This window comes from Cylas formicarius, unplaced genomic scaffold (genome assembly GCF_029955315.1).
Source record: "Cylas formicarius isolate icCylForm1 unplaced genomic scaffold, icCylForm1.1 PGA_scaffold_8__14_contigs__length_24414737, whole genome shotgun sequence".
Lineage (NCBI taxonomy): Eukaryota > Metazoa > Arthropoda > Insecta > Coleoptera > Brentidae > Cylas > Cylas formicarius.
In genome coordinates, this window is record NW_026844361.1 from 12,774,251 (window position 1) to 12,794,101 (window position 19,851).

The window sequence follows — 19,851 nt, forward strand, 5'->3', positions numbered from 1 at the left end:
CTTAATTTTAAAGAAAATAAAATTTTAACAAAAGACTATAATTATCAAAAACCGGCAATCAAACAATAATGGCATTAAAAATAAAACAACAAATGACGTCAAAGTCAAACTATTCATGTCAGTTATTTCATATTTGCACTTGTTTATGTACGTTCTAATTCATTGAAAATCTCGCCGAGGTATGTAAATGTTTTTATATAAAGAATTTAATTTATATATTAATTGTGCGTATTTTAGATTCTTGGTAAAGAAACACATTGTAAACGAAACATTGAATAAAACAAAAAAATCGCACAAACTCAACCCCAGGACAACTCAAGTATTGAATTTATTTCAAGGTTGAAGAATAGATTTAAACTGTACTATTAGCTAAATAAATTAAATTTATTTGTATTAAGTTATAATTAAAATTTTGGACAAATAAAAAAGTCATAAAGTGTCTTCCATATTTTTTAACACCAGATGGCGTTATTAGAGCATTTGTTTTTGTAATGGGTAATCCAAAACTAGCCAAATTATTTACCGATAAAAATACAATGATTTCAACAATAACGTCAAATAAAAAGTCTATAAGGCTAGAAAATTATTTGAAAAATCTTTGCCAACTTCAAACAATGGATCATAATAATTTGTTGCATTCAAACGGATAAAAAAATTGCATCAAATATCTGACAAGGGGTAATCCCACGATGCAGTTAAAAGAATAAATAGGGATTTTACTCGTGCCATAAAAAGGAAAGATTAATTTTAATCAATAACGATATCGCCTTGACATATGAATTGCGAACGACTTAGACCGTTGTTATCCTGTTAAAAAATAATGATTTAGATGACACTTTTAACAAACAAAAATATTATAATACCATGAAGTCTATGGTAAGTAGAAAGTAAATATAATGGTCACAAAATGCTATACAGGGTGATTCACGATATATGGCAAGTTTACATAAGCACTATATATATAAAAATAATTACATTTTCTTCATATACCATGTTTCTAGAAGTTTCTGCTATTTAAACCCGATAGTGCTGCCAGGGTGACCGGATTGGAAACTAAATTTTAGTTATTAAGTAGTTATTTTATAAGCTTTTCATTATTTTTTGAGGCTTTTAACCATCAAGTCGATTTATTTTTGACAAACTTTAACTAAATTTACCTAAAATTTATAATGTTACATATAATAATAATAATTATTTATTAAACGAAACGTTACTGAATAGTAACTATTTTTCTATCGATTCCAAAATTTGTTATTGGTATTTATAAGATTTTCGAAAGCTCTTCCACTTTCAATAATATCGAATAGCTTTTTTTTTAGAATGTTTAATTGGTCCAGTTCCCGCCTGGTGCTAAAAATGTACAAATATCCAGAATTTATAATTATATTAGCGAAAAAAAATTTTTTTGGTTAATTCCTGAGGTGCCTCACCTTTCCCTACGAGAAAACCATTTCATGTAATGATGTTGTGGTTTTCTTCAAAAAGTTATTGTTAAATTGAATTGCATATTTTCAATGAACAAGAAGCAAAAAATATTTTAAAATACAAAATAACTAAATTTTATGTAACATTGAGGTGACATTGAACTGGAACCAAAAAATGATTGAAGGGATGCCAGCAGACAAAGAAAATGCCACTGTCGTCATGAATACATCGGATTATAGTGCAAAATTGGAGGAAATTTTGAACGACCCAATATACAAACCGGTCACCAGGGATCCCACGACGGGGTTCCCCTTCATCCAATCGTGCAGTATGCAAGCTGAGAAATCATCTGGCCAGTGCACCACAGCCCAGAGTGGAAAAGGCAGATTCCTATGTCAAAAATTCACTATGTCACATTTCACTCAGATTTTAAGTTCTCTCAGGATGGACAAGGACGACATTATGGGAAGCTTCAATCTCAAATCCCAATACCCGAGCATTCCAATAGAGGAAGCACTCCTGCTTATAGAAGAACAGGAAAATATACCGACAAGTAGATGGACCAGCAAAGGGTTCATCTGTCTCAACTGTGATTGCCAACCTCTTCAAGCGACAGAGACGGCAATTCGGAAGCCAAACCTATGGACAAGATACGTTGATGACGAATTTGTTGTATGGTCTTTTGGCAAGCAGGAGCTTTTGAACTCCATTCATCCAAGGATTCAATTCACAATAAAACTTGAAGAGTATAGCAGTTTCTCCTTCCTAGATATGCACATCACAAGGACACTTGGAACACACTATCTATAGAAAACCAATACACACCAATAGATATCTGAACGCTAAGTCTCATCACTACCCATCATAGATTCAGGCAGTGGCAAATACATTAATTGCTCGGTCCTTCAGGCTCACAAAAGAGAAGAACAGAGATGACGAATTGAAGAAAATTAGTGCCTGTCTTCAACAAAACGGATACCAAATTCGCATCATCAGCAAGGCAATCAGCAAACAACAGCAGCAGCAAAAGAGACGGCAGGACGATACCCAACGAAGATCGATCGCTGTCCTGCCATAAATCAAGGGGGTTAATGACCAAATCGGCCGAATGTTACTGAAGCACGAGATATCAACGGCCTACCAAACTAATCATACCATTATAGCTAAGAAACCCAAAACAAAAAATTACTCTGGAAAACCAAGGAGTATACAGTATAGCATGCGGATCTTGCAGCCTGACGTACGTGGCACAGACCAGTAGAAGGATTTCAGCCAGGCTAGAGGGACAGGCCATGAAATTGGTTTTAGGATCAGAATTATACGACAGGCCATCGTGATAGAAAAGTCTGAACGCCTGAATATGAGAAGCGACGCTTTGCAAAAATCACATATTTCATTTCAGCTTTAAGACGAGGCTATATTGCTTCACACTATTCATTTTTATTTATTTACATACAGTATTTACATGAAACCAAACAAAACGCAACAAGTACAATATCATCACATGTATCTCACAATAAGTGAGACCTAAGTGCAAGAAGCATTTATACATTGATAAAATTTAAACGAAAACAAAAACAGTGAGTAAATAATACTCGCAACATCTAAACCTATTACAACCAAAATATGAAGGGTAGAAACCCTTCTGCCCAATCTGAAGTCGGTAGTTGCAAACTTAAGACACCTGCTAATTTTTGAACTTAATATCTTGAATACCTTGTACAACGGGTGAAAACCTCAAATGCTTTTCAGTGATTTGGGCTCCCACTTTCCAGTTTTCTTAAATTTGCGGCGCACCCTGTACATTTGCAAAAAAATGTCAAGAATAGAAGTTTATGGAGCCGAATCTTTTGCGTCTTCTGGTTCAAGAATTTTTTTGTAGACCCTTGCAAACTCGATTTTTATGTGCTTTTTATATGTGTTTCCCCACAAACTCTGACAAACGATGAAATACTGATAAATGTTTTATTTTTTGATCTCATCCTTTCTTTAGCAACTCGCATAGTGGGTTGTCAACTCTCTATTGCTTTCTTTCATTCGCAACTTTTTTTCGTCATTTTATTATTTTCCGCGAAGACATGAGTACCAATTAAATCATATTGGCAAGCACGAAACCATTAACATCCAGACATGGTCAGCATCAGTTTGATTAGTAATTTCGCTAAGATTTTTTAAGAGAGTTTCAAGGACAAATTGATCATTTTTTTAAATACTAAATCGATAATTTCTCCCTATCAATATGGTTTTCTCGGAGGCGAAGTACTGGTGATGCCATGTTCACTCTGGTATCTACTATTAGTAAAAACTTAAATTTAGGTAAAAAGTGTATGGCCTCCTTTATTGATCTGGAAAAATAATTTGATATTGAAGTTTTAGATCATTATGGCATGAGAGCAATAGTCTCAAAATTAGTAAAAAAATTATCTAGCAGATAGGTATCAGATTGTGAAAGTAAATGGCTTCACAAGTAACAAGCTCAAAATAAAAATTGGAGTCCCGCAAGGTACGGTCTTAGGACCTAGAATTTCCATTACATATATAAACTCTTTATTGAATACGCAGATAATACTGTTCTTAGTGGTGATAACTGGAATAGAATTAGAACACAAGCAATACGCACACCCGCATTTCATCCTTCGAAAAAGGACTTTCTCAAATCACGCAAAGTATTTTTTTTTAATTTTTGAAAATTTTTTTTAGTATATTTTGTATCCCAAAACAAAAATTGTTTTCTCGAAAACTATTAACCCGACCGGCAAAATTTGTGAACTATAAAATGCAGGAAATCCGGGATCATAACTTTTATTTCAAGCATTTTTTCCATTACAAAAAAATTTTTTTTTGTCTGTCCGTTCTCCGTTCTCGTCTTTTGGTTTTTCCTGTATAACTTTCGAACCGTTGGAGCTACAAAATAGAAATTCGCCTCCTTTTTAACCCGAGGCACATAAGCTCATAAGAAATGGCCCTGATCCGACGCCGGTATCCATCTTTTTTTCGCGATTTTCGACTGTTTTTTGGACCTTGTTAGGAAACACGATAAGTGTCCGAAATTTGAAGCAATCGGCTTCATATTTAGCACATATATGCAGCTTTGCCCCGTGACGGAACCTATTGAAAATGGGGGGCTGGGGTGTAGGGAACTATTCTAAAAAAATAAAAAATTGCGCGTGCAAGAGCCTTCAAAAACATCATTTTTCAAAAACTGTTTAAGAGACCAAAAAAATTCTTGAAGCAGAAGAAGCAGAAGATAAACTCTATAAACTTTTACTCTAGACAAAAATATATAGGGTGCGCCGCAAATTCAAAAAAACTGAAAAATGGGTCCCTATTATTGAAAATTGGTTATAACTGAAAGACTATGATTCAGATGAAACTTTCTTTTATATTGCGATATAGCCCGCATGGATAGCAAAAACTTTTGTATTTAAGGTTTTCACCTATTGTACAGGGTGTTCCCGGTATTCCATGCTAAATGAGAAATGTGTTAGCTGTCCTAAATTTACAGATATCAATTTCAAATTTAGCAGAGAAGTAAAAGTCCGTGTCCACATTTAAACTGTAGAAATTGAACGCAATCAAATATTACCAAGTATATTTTAAATACGTTTAATTTTTTTTTTTTGGTTATTTTAGCTTCCAGAAAAATATGTTTTCCTCCATAATCGTTCATCCGATTGGCAATATTCTTTAACCGGCAGACGCAGAAGATCCAGTGCAATAACATTTATTTCAGGAATTTTTTCGATTATATACATCCATATTGAAATCGGTATTTCGGGGGCTGTCAAGACGCCATGACGTCATTGATTATTACGGCCCACTGCATGGTTTCAGAAAAGAGTTATTTTCTCGAAAACCATTTACAATTTTCAAAAAATTTTTGAACCATGGCACGTGGAAAATCCAGGGCTATAATATCTATGCCAAACAATGAATGTATCATATACAGGGTGTGTCGTTTATTGGCAAAAATTCTAAAATATCCTAAAAATGTCCGTTTTTGTGGCTAAATTATTGACGATAAATGAAAAACCGTTAAAGATGTGATAATTTTATTTGAACAGTATCGTAAACTGTGGCGAGAGAGAGTTTCAGGTTTCTTCAATTATACAGGGCGCGAGATATTTGAAAAAATATCATTCGACAACGCTATTATTTCTGTAAATTTTGATATTTACCGATGTTTGCTGTAACTTTGAAGTTCGACGAGATGACAAGGACATTTTATACAGGGTGCATGCACAATTAAACTACATCGATTTTGCGAAAGTTCTATGGTGGTCCGCATGCGCACCATAGAAAAACAATGTGTCCCTTTACCACACGAAATCGCGAAGTTCTTTCCTTTTACAATAAAAAGATGCTTCACTACGAACTTGCCCCACCCAGTGAAGATTTTTCGAAAGCATCGTGAGTTTCTAGATGTGGCCACAATTGCAACGATTGGACGGGCGTGGCAGATTTTATTTATCTGAATCTGCTATTGTTTTTTAATACCCACTAAGCAGATATGACGCACTATTTTCATACTATAAGTGCTGTTATCAGCTACGCTCCCGGGGATTCATCTCATTCCTTCCTAGGCAAACTATTCATCTATATAAATGCGGAGGTGCTTCCCAGAGGCGAGTCAAAACGAAAACCTTCATTCTGGCAAACAGCTTCGGAGGCCGTTAGTTTAGTGGCGTGAAATAGTTGCTTATCGAATTTGTGAGGCAAGTATTGGGTAATGGGTATCGTTTTCCTTTTCACGCGAGTTAATGCTAATGGCAATACGAGATACTGTTATATTATTTCAAAATTTTTACAAGTGTTTCGGATTTTTTGGTGTTTAACTGTTTGTTACAGTGTACTTTGTGATGTAATCTCAATAGTTTATAATTCCTCTAAGATGTATTTTGACCCTTTTTATGACATAAAGCTTGTTTGATCATCAAGTATGTAAATGATTTCTCCAAGAATCACGAAAGTGGCTGAAACTTTATACCCTTTTGTATATCGAGGACGTTATTTTTTTCATTCTACGATGATAGCATACAAAACCGTTATCAGCAAAATTCGGGAATCTATCGCATCATATTCGACATCGAAATTTTTTCAAGGCCATTGATTGCAATTTTGCATTGAGCATTAGAAACGTCCGTTGTCTGGGATGCATTAAATGTACCGGATGGCCCAGCAAGAGAAGGTATCGGCGGTGTGTTGTGTAAATCGGCCACAAGATGGTGCTGGACATGTCTGGAGTTTCTGAAGTGTAATTGTTATCCTCCATTTCAAAACTAACCAAAACTGGACGTATACAAAAATTTCTAGCCCAAACTAACTAAGCGAGTACTGTTTTGAGGCTGAGACAAATAGAATCTTTTGTATTTAATGCTGTTTGTTTTATCTCTGATAGGAAAGTGATTGAACACTTTCTTGTCAGAAGGGGTATTCGGTAGCCTTACAATCGTACTACGAGTATCTGACATCGTAATAAAAAATAATTTTTAATAAATTAAACTCATAAAAAACATAAATACCTTATCTTATCTTATTTATAATTACTATTATGGCGCAAGATTTGATGGTAACCCGGAAAAGCTACATCTAGCTGAAACCACATTCGTTCGATCCCAATGAGGAAATTGAGGCAAACCAATCTGCAAAAAGTTTAAATATCTAATGGTTAAGTGGTTCTAGACAAAATATGGTCCAATAACTTTAAAGAGTGGAATGAAGTATTAATAATACACTATTACCACGAAAAGGATTAAACACTTAAAATGTTGTCTAGGATATTTGAGTAAGCTTTCTCAGAATTCAGTTGTGTATTCACTTTTTTTCATTCTTCCATTATTTTCGAGAAATTTCCCAAGTTTATATATTTTTTTATTTAAAATATTAAGCATAGTATTTGCGTTTTGAAAAAAAAATCTAACCAACCAAAACTAACCAAACCTGTGTATAATGATAATTTTAACAGGTTAATATTATTGTATTAGCAGGTTTGTATTAATGTGCTATTCTATTATTATATTCTGGAAGCACAGCGATGAATAAATTTTTTGTAATCGACATTTACTTGAAGCAAATCCTCAAAAATTCCGTTATATAGTCACACAAAGCTCATTTCGCGAGTTTTGGTAAATTGAATCAATAAAATTCAAGATTCTGATGTCAAAAAAATCACGGGAACAGCAAGGCAACTTTGGTTTTAATATTTCGTGTGTTATACTGGAAAGAACCTTTGTATATGTGTATGTGGTATATATACAAGGTGGTTATTAACTTTTCGAAGAAACTCCCACAGGCTACTGTAATACTTTTTATAAAACTTCTAGTTTTCTCCTGAGTCGGTTTTTGTTGAGTCGAACTAGCTAACGTTTCGCCAATCATCCTGTTGGCTTCTTCAGAGCTTGACTGAAACTAGTTCGGTAACTACTTTGCATCGGATTAAAAAAAATCAATTGATTAAATTTCTTTAGAAATGATTGAAGATTGTAAGAACAATTTTTATTTTCAGAGGAATCAGTGGCGTACCATCAATATCTATTAAAATATCTAAAATAGTATTACAGTTACAGTATCTCAAATGTTCAGACGTTTAAGACATATGTTCATGAGCCATTCTTATTAAAATGAATACCTTAATTATTGGCTTTCAGTTAGAAAACACCCAGTATATAGAAATATATAGTAGACTGTGCGACTTTGGCGTATTTTTATAATTTAAATTTGCCTTAGGCTTATTTGCTTATATGCTAGTTATAAGTGTTCAACCTGACACTACTTTTCCTTAAGATGGCCGACCAAGTCACCCGATTTATCTTTGGGGGGAAAATGTATACGGTCATTTATATTAAATGCAATAAGATGCCTAAGAATCATGTGAGAAAAATGTTTAAGAGAGCAACATTTTTAGTTTCATTAGCCATCGATTTAAGATTTCCCTTTTGAGTAAAATTTATATTTTTAAAGTAAATACGAATGCTCTTTCTTGAAAACTTAAACATTAGGCCTTATATTAAAAACACCCTCTGAGTTATACAGGGTGACACAATAAAGTGGGAGCACTCTATAACTTCTAAACGGCTAAGATAGCAATTTGAAATTTGGAAGGGCATTCAATAGTTGCACTTCCGGTTTGAGCAGAAAGGACTTTCGAATTTTAAATGGTACAACCTGTAAATTTTGCATTTTTGGATTCAGGAGATCATTCTACATAAAACAGGACAGTTTTTCTGGCTTGTTTTTTGTTTTTTAAATTTTTATTTTATTTTGAAAATTGTGTGAGTGATCATGGGAAAAATTGTAAATGAAACTTTTCTTTTCTTTTCCAATGGCAAATAGTATTTAATGTATTGAACTATAAATTTTTTAGGATTACCTCATTTTTTTCAAACAGCACATTAGTGGGAACAAAAACTTTTTAAAACCGGTACTTTTTTGCAACATGCTGGCACCAAAATTTTCAACGTCCGTTAAAAAATAAGCTAACAGGAAGGAAATGATCGGATAAGTAAATACATTTTTATAAAAACAAAATATTTGAAAATTATGACAGTTTGTACATTTTTATATGATTATGCAGAAAAAACTTTTTACAGGCCCGTGCATTGTATGCAACCCGCTATCCGGGACTTCGCCTTCCTGCACATTCTTTCTTTAGACAGCTGGAATTGAAAATGACAAATTCATAAAATAATCGACGTGATAATATTATTATTAGTGAAGAAATGAAAATCAATGTTGTGGGGTTAGAATGAGACAAGACAATCTGTGAGGAAAATAAAAAAAAATACATTCTTTTAGGTATAACCTTCATCAACATGTTTATGAAGCTGACTTTGTAAGAAGACTTCGATATTGTAATTGGCTCTTAGATAAACATGACGAGCATAACAATTTCTTTAACGTAATTCTGTTCACCGATGAGTCAGGATTCTCAAATAATGGTATGTTTAACCCACATAACCACAGATACCGGTCTTTAAATTATCAAAGGATTGTTCGTCCCGGACAGTTTTAAGAACGGTTTGGAATCGGTGTTTGGACAGGAGTGATAGGAAGGCGAATTATTGAACCTGTTTTGTTTTTTCATGGTGCCTTAACTGATGCACGATATTTACAATTCCTAATGAATTTGAAGAGTCGTTAGATGATTTACCTCTTGCCGTGACATTAAATATATATTTTCAGCAGGATGGCGCGTCTACCCACAATTTTAGAGATGCTACTTGATTTTTATGGGAATAGAGTAGTCTCAACACACTGTCCAGTCAGTTAGTTCCCACGATCATCGCACTTGACAACGTTAGATGTTTTTGTTTGAAAAAATGTGTTTATGTAACTCCAGTGTTCGACCTACAAGAATTACAGTCTAGAATATCGGCTGCATCTGATAGTATAACTACAGCAATGTTAGGAAGGGGAGTGTCGTATTCAAGAAGGAGGACATTTTGAAAACATTCTATGAAAGTTTCATCTTAAAATAAGTTGGTTATTAAGTAAATATATATCGCACTTACTTAATTTAAATAAATACAAAACTTCCGTTCCAAAAGAAATGAAGGTGATATTTTGTATCAATGCAAATCGATTCAAGCAACATTGATGAGGTTCTATTTTTTAACAAATTTTCAAAATATTGTGTTGAATTATCCCCAAAAAGTGACAGATTTCAAAATAAAAAAAATCAATTCTCTTGTTCTTGTGAGTCTCCGGTATAAAGTGCTTGTAGTTTATGACGTACGTATTAAAAAGCATACAATTTGGTGCCATCAAATCTTACCAAGTATTTTTAATTTTTTTTTTGGTAATTTTAGCTTCTAGAAGTTCGACGAGATGTAAAATACATTTTATACAGGGTGCATGCCTAATTAAATTACATCGATTTTGTGAAAATTCCATAGTGATCCGCAGGAGCACGATAGAAAATCAATGCATGCATCCCTTTACCACACGAAACCGCGAAGCTCTTTCCTTTTATAGTAAAAAGCCGCTTCGTGTTAGGCGCTATGAACTTGCCCCGCCCAGCGACGATTTTTCGAAAGCGATGTTGCTTTTTAACGGATTTGGAAAATTTTGATATCAAAATGTTGCAAAAAATACGGGTTTTAAAGAGTTTTTGTTCCCACTAGGGTGCTATATGGAAAAACTGGGTTATCCTAAAAAATTAACAGTTCATTTCATTAAATGCTATTTGCCATTAGACAAGTAAAGAAAAGTTTCATTTACAATTTTTCCCACGGTCAGGTGCCCTGGAAAAAAGTATTTATGATGGCCACAATCTTCTGAACACAATTTTCAAAAATTAAATAAAAATTTTAAAAAAAGAGAGAACCCATCCTATCCTATGTGATCTCCTCTCCTGAATCCAAAAATGCAAAAAAAGGTACTGTCGTTTCCGCTCAAACCGGAGTTGGACATTCAGCCTATATTAACCCTTCCACTTTTTTGTGTCACCCGGTATATATTTTTAAGACACTCTTGGCATGCTAGATTGTTAGAATTACTTCTCTAATGAGGTTTAGGATTGCCGCTATACGAGAACCAAAATTCAACGCTTCAAAAAACTTCAGAGTCATACCTTATGCGGATTATTTTAGCTGTCATCGAAAATGCTGGTCATTTGCTGCGTTTTGGTAGTCCTGGTCACTTCACTATTGTACTGGGAAAAACGGGCACACTCCTATTGGACGAGGAGAGGAATAGCTCAGCTTCAGCCCGGGTGGTTCTTCGGAAACATCAAAGACTTGCTTCTGGAGCGAACTAGCTCAGCCGAGTTCGCAAGACAATTGTACTGGGAGATGAAAAACAAAGGTTGCTGACTCGAAATTGGTTCGCAAACTGTTACTTTGACCGCCTTCTCGTTGTAGGAGTTAAATTGATGGGCATCTACAGCTTCTACGACCCCATACTCGTAGTCCGAGACTTAGATTTGACGAAACGGATCCTAATCAAAGATTTCGAGCATTTCTCCAGTCGCGGCACCTTTTGCAACGAAAAAGTCGAACGGCATGCTGGACACGTGGCCAATGTTACCGGAGAGAGATGGAGACGTCTTCGCAAAGCTTTGACTCCGGCTTTCACACCAAGTTTGTCAGCACTTGCGGCGCTCAGTGGTTTTCACATATACTTTTAGCCGCTCACTCTTAACCGATATCTAGAAACAACCTAGACGTTCAAATTACGAAGAAAAATAAGCATGAAATTATAAAAATAAAATTAGTGGTTTCAGGTTTTAAGAATATCAATAAAAAAAATGAATGGGAAAGTTGTTTCTAGTAAAATATTTTAAATTAAAAGATTTAAAACATTATAATTTTGTTGATACATTGTGTTATGTGTTTTTTTTCATATTTTGATTGATTGATATATACAGGGTGTCCCAAATAGGAGTTGTCGTTTTGGCAATTAAATGAAGAAAATCTCAAGATTTTCAAATGGAATGCCCTATATTTTTATTCAGATATCAATTCTATTATTAGTATTATATCTTTAAAAAAGGTAGTATCATGTCTTTGCTATTTAGAAAATACCTAATATTGCCAACAAGTGACCTAATTTGGGCAGCTTTAAATTCAAAAAGAGTTTAGACAGGTATTATCTTAAACCTCGAATATCTCAATAGGTAAGTAACATTTAAATATGTAATAAATTATATACTTACACTATTTTTTATACTAGAATTAATATCTGACTAAAAATATAGGATGTTCCATTTGAAAATCGTGAGATTTTGTTAATTGAATGCGCCAAAACGGCACCTCCTATTTGGGACACCCTGTATAAGCTGTGTATATATATGTGGTTAAATTTTCGTTGTGATACCTGGATCAGTAGCGTCACGACACAATTTTATATAGGGCAATCAAAATATGAAAAAAAAAACACATAACCTCAATTTCTTCCTAAACTATGCAAAATTAGAATAGGAATTTCTTAAGAAAATGGCCTTTATTTCAACCAAGGGTTCCAGAAAAGTTGATATATACAGGGTGTTCATTTAAAATAACAAAGTTGATGTCGGAGGAGACAATGTTTGGACACCCTGTATCAACAAAATTATGATATTTTAAATCATCAGGAGAGTCCAAGAAAATTTGTACGAAATTTAGTTTTATGTTTTTTTCAAAAATTTTCCTATGGTGATTTCAGTTTTAAAAGCAATAATATTAAGACCAAATTTAGATAAATGTTTCGAAATTTTTGTTTGTTGCTCCTTTGTAATTTATTGTTTTATAAATTTTGAACTCGGTGTTTAGATAGAGTTCAGAGTTATTTAAAACTGCTTTTTAGTTATCATCTTATCTATCAAAGTGGGGTCATAATCATTCTTAGAAGCTATTTGTTTTATAATATTTAATTCTTTTTCAAAATTTTATCTATCTAGTTATCTAGTTCCGTCTCTATGGTAAATTGGATACGGTTATGTATGGAGTTAATATTTTAAAAAAAACTGCAGTTGTCTTTTCGTTCCACTGAAACCGGCAAAAACATCATCTACGCATCTATACCAGAGAAATCCTTTTCTCAAAGGTTATTTATATTATGTAATTATGTTATGTTTTGTAAATTGTCCATGAAAATGTCTGCAAGAAGTAGACTAAGCGGCTTTCTCAAAATTAATCCTTCTTTAGCGATATAAAATTGACCATTAAATTCAAAATAATTTTGGTCTAAACGAACTATCAAACTATCTAGGAAGTCTTGTTTTATGATAGGGTTAACTTGTCTCTGCGTGAGAATATTGTCTATTATGTTTATTACGTCAACTAGAATTACCTTAGGATGAATTTTCATATCTTTAACCTTCTTAATTAGTTAATTAATTAGTAGTAATTAATTTTTGATAACATATCTAATTTTAAAGGCAGCATTACTCTTGTTGAGAACTATTGACATATCCTCTCTGTTAATTAAAGAATATAGTTTTAGAGGTTGAGGATTCATGAATATTAGGTGGTATTTTTTCGTCATTAAAAAGTGATGAATCGGTAATTACAGTTTTGATTTAATTTTGTTATAAGTTATGACCGTTAATTCCAAGTTCGCTATCAACCCCTAAAGAATTCAACTCTTTATTGGCGTTTGAGTAATTTATTTCAGTCAAATTGATGTCTGTTCTCAAAGTTTGAAATGACTAACTGCTTTATATATTATCATTTCAGGCAAAATGAAGCATATTTTCGATTCCATATTGTCTTGTACGCCGGGATTGGTGGAGAAACTAGACATCTTCGCCTCAGCTCGACTACCTGCAGACATGAAAGACATTTTCGACCGCTTCACCACCAGCGTGCTGGGCAGCGCCTTATTCGGACTCGAACCCAACACCATGAGTCAATTGGACTCGGACATTAGACGATACGGGTCGAAAATGGCCGAAAGAGGCATCTGGAACAGCGTGATGAGGATACTGGTGCCCAAACTTCCGACGTTCGTCGTGAGCTGGCTGGGTCTCAGGCTGAGCAACAAGGAAGCAGTCGATTTCTTCTGGGATCTGACCCGTCGCAACATAGAGCAAAGGAGAACGAACGACGTCGATCGGAATGACTTTTTGCAGACGCTCCTCAAAATGACCACAGCAGACGTCATTTTCACAGAGAACGACGCGATATCTCAGACGTTGCTGTTCTACGGGGCGGGCTTCGAGGTCTCGTCGTGCGTAGCCAATTTCACCCTGCTAGAGCTGGCTTCGAACCAATCGATCCAGGACCGACTGAGGAGGGAAATTGAGGAAGCCGTAGGGAACCACGACGGTCGGATCACCTACGACGCGATTCAGGATATATCCTGCCTAGACAACGTCATTTACGGTAGGTGGGATGTGCTTTAAGGGTGGTTCTCATTCAGTTGGTTATCGCAGAAGGCATGAGGAAACACGCAACCACCACGATACTTGCCAGAAAATGCGAGAAAACCTACACGGTTCCCGATACGGAACATGTCATCGAGAAAGGCACTTTGGTATGGCTACCGGTGGCCGGGTATTACGACGATCGAGAGTATTATCCGGACCCCCACGTGTACAACCCCAGCAGGTTCGACAATGACAACCACGTCAATCGTTCGGATGAGGCTTTCTGGCCTTTCGGGGACGGACCACGTCAATGCATTGGTACGTTTGTTTTCGATGAACTTAATTTAATCCGGCCAACGACAGTTCAATAAACTTAGCATTGAAGTTGGACAATGTGGATAGTGATTCAGTAGAAACACTAAGATACTGTCGAACTTGCATTGTTCTTATTATTTATTTTCACAACGTCTGGACTGATTTTAATTCTGAGGCTGCGAGGCTTAGTGTAGGCTTGTAGGTATTTAAAGGCTTGTATTGCTAAGGAAGTTTCTTTTGTTTTTAATAAATACAGCTTCCTTAAACTTACGCTTTTTCCAATCTGCTTTTGCCCTTCATTGTGTTTTTCTTCTTCTTTTGCTTGCCGTTGTCTGAAACAACTGTAGGTTGTAGGTCTTCTCCCTGGGCCTCGTCTTCCCTCAATTGTGCCCTGAATGATCAACTGCTGGATATTGTATATTTCAGAATGTCTGATAACATGGCCGAAGTATGAGAGTCTCTTAAACTTGAGCTTAGCAAATGATTTCTTTATTTTTCTTCATTCTGGTCATGACTTCTACGTTGTACTGTACACCCACATTTCAAAAACTTCCAGCTTTTTTAAGGTAGTCTCTGTAACAGTCCAAGGTTCTTCTCCATATGTATGAACCTTTCTCTTGCTCACATGTGGATTTTATTTCCAGTGAATGGTCCAATTAATTACTTAATAATTGTCCCAGATGTTTACCCCTTCAGGTTCACTTTAGTTTGGTCTTTTGATGTTAAGTTTAAGACCGTAACGGTTGCATGAAACGACTACTACCACAGTAGAACGGGATCATCTGCATATCCTTAATTGTTTATTATTACCTGACCTATTTTTATTCCTTCCTCGATATTTTCTAAAGCTTCTTATAATATCGTCTCCAAGTATAAATTGAAAAGCAATGGTGAATGCAACCCTGTTTTACCCCTCTTATTGAGACGCTTTCAGTCACATTATTTCCTATTTAACATTTGCCTCTTGGTGCCAGTAAGTTGGCAATTCTTGTTGTTTCTAGAGTTAGAATCATTTTTTCGTGTTGCACTCTGTCAAACGCTTTTATGGTGTTCATTGCAATTTCTTGGCTTTGCTGATCTAGGAATCGGGATTAAAGTCAACTTCAAATGGTCAGATCTTTATCGTATATTAAATTAAGCAACTTAAATAATAATGCAATTGCTTTCTCTCCCAATATTTTTAGTATCTTAGTTGGGATTTCATCTGGATTTTTTGCAAATTTAATTGTTCTCTCTATTTAGTCTTTGGTAATTGGTGGTCCAGTTATGTTTTCTTGTATGCTATGATCCGAGTTTCGCTAATTTTCAAAGAGCTCTTTATTTCTTATATTATTGTATTCACACTGTTATGCTCATATCCTGTAATTGCTTTATCTTTTTTAAGTAGGCTAAAGTCATCATGTCTTTTTTCGTAATCTTCAATCTCTGCATATTCGTTGGAGAAGTATACCGTTTCCGCAAGTGTAATTTTCCTTCTTATTTCTGAATCATCTTTTTTGTAGCCATCCTCATTTCTTCGGGCTTTCGGTTGTCTTCTGTCTTTTATTAGATTCACAATTCCTTCTGTGATCCATACTTTTTTCTTGTCTTTCCTATCTGATTTTAATTTACTGTCCAATGTATCTTTTATTATTTTGGCAAACCATTTCCATTGTTGATCTATTGAGGCTAGAAATTCTGGTAGTACAGTGACTACTATGACTTCATTTATCATCATCGGGTCGTGTGATCTTTTAACTCGTTCAGCCGGCATGAAATATTAGCAATTAGAAGAGTATAGACAGAGGGTACATCAGCTCCGGGATACGTTTTTACTGATGGGACTAAATTTCTGAATCGTTTTTTAATAGCAACGAAATCTATTTGATTGCGAATGTTGTGATTTGGTGAGTCACCAGATATACAGGCGACGTTTGGGAAGCTTGTTCCACACAGTATTGAACAAATTCGCCTCCTGTGTCCCTGTGTGTTTTCTAACCTCTTCAATTCTAACGTTTAAAGGTCTTTTTGATATTTGGTAGATACTCTCGTTCTTTCTTGTTTCTCATAAAGAGCAAATCTTTTTAATAATACACACATACGGAATGCTATGCACTACGTGAGTGCATATTGAGTGTCTGAGTGATTCCCAGTTCGGTTGAATCAGAATGATTAACTCGAAATTTAAATACTGTCTACTTACTAGGACATCTAGAAACGATAGGCAGTCGTTTTTCTCTTTCGCAACGGAAAATTAAATGAACGGTAATAAAAACCTATAAGCCACCAACAAATATGACATTATTGTTTCTCAAAATATTCACCCTAATGATCAATACACTTTTGCGTTCGATAAAACCATTCATCAAAGCACTGTTCCTACATCGAGTCGGGCACCTCCAAAACAACGCATCAATCGATTCTTCTGGTGTCAAAAATAGTTGCCTACGTAATTTATTCTTAACGTATGGAAATAAATAGAAGTCATTATGTGCTAAATCAGGACTATATGGTCGATGGTCCATCAAATCAACGTTTTTAATGCTCAAAAAGTTCTTTGTTTGCACTGATCGGTGAGAGCATTATGGTCGGGGAGAGTGATTCGTCTTCTTCGGTTGGTTTTTATAATTTTTTCGAAGACTTTCGGCAAACAAATTTTTGTGTACCATCCAGAAATGACTCCTTTACCTTTCATCAAAGAAACAGTTGCAACGTGGCCAGTTTTCCTGAAAAAACAGGCTACTATTTGTTTCGAGGTGCTTCGCGCACGAACAACTTTTGTCGGCTTTGTATCATTCTGAAAGACCCACACAGTCGACTGCTACTTCCTTTCAGGTTCATGATATTGTTTTAGCAATTCCTTCAACCAATGTTCATGCAAAATAATTCGTATGCTGATCTCACCAATGTCCAAAGATACCTCAATCTCACGGTAAGTCATATGACGATCCTGCAAAATCAATTTCCGCACTGCATCAAGGTTTCCTTGAACAACCACTGATTTTGGACGACCTTTACGAAATTCATCCTTAAGAAATCTACGACCACTACTGAAGTCAGCGATAAACAGTAGTCCTAGATGGTGCTTTAACTCCAAAAGTCGGATTAAGTTCATCGATCCAATGTTGTTGAGTTAATCCACGCCTAAAGTTGTAAAAACTTATTGCACAAAAATGCTCCGGATTAATTTCCATTTTTAACGGTCATAATTATTTTAATTTATCACAAAAAACACAAAGAAAACTCTTTCGCCAAAACCTAACTAAGTAAACCTAACCTTAAAATGTCAATCTTCCCTATAAAAACGTTAGTCGCCAGATGGCGGTACCAGTTCTGTAAAAGCAAAGGACTTACATGTAAGAAACCTAAGCGATAACATTTACAACATCACTTCCCCCAATAAATTCTATGCGTAATGCAGTTTATACTGATAAGTGTGTGGCGTTGAAATGAAGGAACATCTCTATTTAAAAAATTTGCTTAAACTAACTTTTGGTAACACGTCTCAGCAACCAACCACATCAAATGAAAATGAACACACATTTTCTGTTGAAAATATTCAAGAAGGTGATTAAAATAACGAAAATTGTGAAGATGAACAACATGAAACAAATGAGGCACATGATTATCCGAATGAAAACAGTCATTTGAAGAAAATTCTGGGGACTACATAACGAGAAGCTAAACCAAAACAAAAATCGATCAGGGTTGTTTTAACATCGCAGATCTCGTATTATTTCGACGACAGTATGAAACTAAGATAGCGAAAGGAAATAAAAGAACTATAAAGCTGATGAGAGCAAAACTAACACTGAAGGGTATCTACTCCTATGTGAGCGTACTGGTTTTTAGTATTTGTAAATGTGCTGTTTTTGAAAAACCTATTTAAACACGCTATCGGAAGCCCTTGTAAGGGCAGCAAAGTTGTTCTGTTAAATTTTTAACCTTGGTTTCTACAAAAACTTTTAAACACCACCCTCATATAAAGGTGGAGGTGACTTCTTAGATAGGAGCAGTGTCGTGTTAGGAGTCCTAGCGGAGGTAGATCCCCAGGGGCATCTCGCATTTCATTTCCATTTAATTCCATTCTGCCGCTCTTCTTAGGGTCAGGTCTTAAGCTGCCCCGATACTGTGTCTCTCAGCAGAGTGGTCTTACCACCAAGTATTTTAGTGTCGCCAAAATGATCCACACTGTTAGGCCTCATCAAGTTACATGGTAAACTTCATATTATGATTAGTATTCGACGCGTTTGTTTAAGGTATAAGATTTGGAATGCTCCAGACTAAAATCGGACTGGTCGCCATCGTAAAAAACTTCAGAGTGACGTTAAACGACAAGACTACAATTCCGGTAGTGCACGCCAAAGGCAAATTTTTCCCGTCGCCCAGCGGCGGCGTTTGGCTGGATTTTGAAAAAATATGCGAATCTGTGTGAAATAAAAGGTTAGATAACAATTTTCATCCGATTCTGTTTTATTTGAGGACATTGCTCGCACCTGGAACTTCCCACACTCACCAAAAGAGTTCCTCAATTTTACCAGTAGTAGGATTTTCCAAAACGAACATACGAACGTAAAAAAAATTAAGTATACGGTATATTTTTTTTTTAAGAAACTTCCATAGGCTACTATAATACTTTTTACAAAATTTCTGGATTCCCCCTGCGTTAGTTTTTGCTTCAAGGTCTGAAGAAATTAACAGGATGATTGGCGAAGCGTCAGCAAGTTCACCTCAGCAAAAACCGACGCAGGAAGAATCTAGAAGTTTTCTAAAAAGTATTAGAGTGGCCTGTGGAAGTTTCTTTGAAAAATCAACAGGCCTCTATGGAGAGGACATCAAGTACAAATACAGAAAGTTTGAAGATCAGCTACTGAAACTGGTAATATTACTCTGTACACTGACCTTTTTGTTACGTTGTAGAGACCATAATCCCCAATTCTCTTAAAACATCCCATCACGTCAAAACCTCATCCGAATATAAAATTCTTCAAAAATCTTCTCAACACCCTGAAATTTCTTCCATTTTACCCCCATTCGAGTTACTACCCAAAATCGCATTCAGAAATTTGAAAAACTAACGTCAACACTAGAAAAATCATCAAACTCTTCTCAACTACCCAACACTGTCATAAATGTATCATAGCACCAACTTTCGGAACCGGAAAAATTAGTTCTTTCAAAAGAACCCTTGCCTTGCTACCGTGGTCATGGAGACAAATGAATATCGTCAACTTAAAAAAGATTCTACGACATCTATGGATCGCAACCTTAAATCTATTATTAAGGCTTCTTCTCTATCAGACTTCGTGAAAAAGTCTGTCACCCCCCATTACTCTAAAATTCGT

General features: G+C 35.2%; 1 protein-coding gene across 1 annotated transcript; it reads left to right on the plus strand.

Annotated features, from left to right (window-relative positions):
* Positions 1 to 822: 822 nt before the first annotated feature.
* On the plus strand, positions 823 to 18,943 carry LOC132706072 (probable cytochrome P450 6a17). Its single transcript, XM_060677155.1, has 7 exons — positions 823 to 876; positions 6,009 to 6,140; positions 11,016 to 11,229; positions 11,286 to 11,504; positions 13,581 to 14,228; positions 14,279 to 14,530; positions 18,766 to 18,943. Exons 3-7 carry the CDS (start codon positions 11,028 to 11,030, stop codon positions 18,939 to 18,941), a joined length of 1,497 nt encoding a protein of 498 aa, XP_060533138.1. The 5' UTR covers positions 823 to 876; positions 6,009 to 6,140; positions 11,016 to 11,027; the 3' UTR covers positions 18,942 to 18,943.
* The last annotated feature ends 908 nt before the right edge of the window (positions 18,944 to 19,851 follow it).

What these genes read in the sequence shown, in the direction of transcription:
- LOC132706072 (XM_060677155.1), top strand. Translation starts at nt 11,028, where the DNA reads ATGCTGGTCATTTGCTGCGTTTTGGTAGTCCTGGTCACTTCACTATTG. An exon ending in GACTCCGGCTTTCACACCAA is followed by an intron (nt 11,505 to 13,580) that starts GTTTGTCAGCAC and finishes TTATCATTTCAG; the next exon opens with GCAAAATGAAGCATATTTTC. An exon ending in CCTAGACAACGTCATTTACG is followed by an intron (nt 14,229 to 14,278) that starts GTAGGTGGGATG and finishes TGGTTATCGCAG; the next exon opens with AAGGCATGAGGAAACACGCA.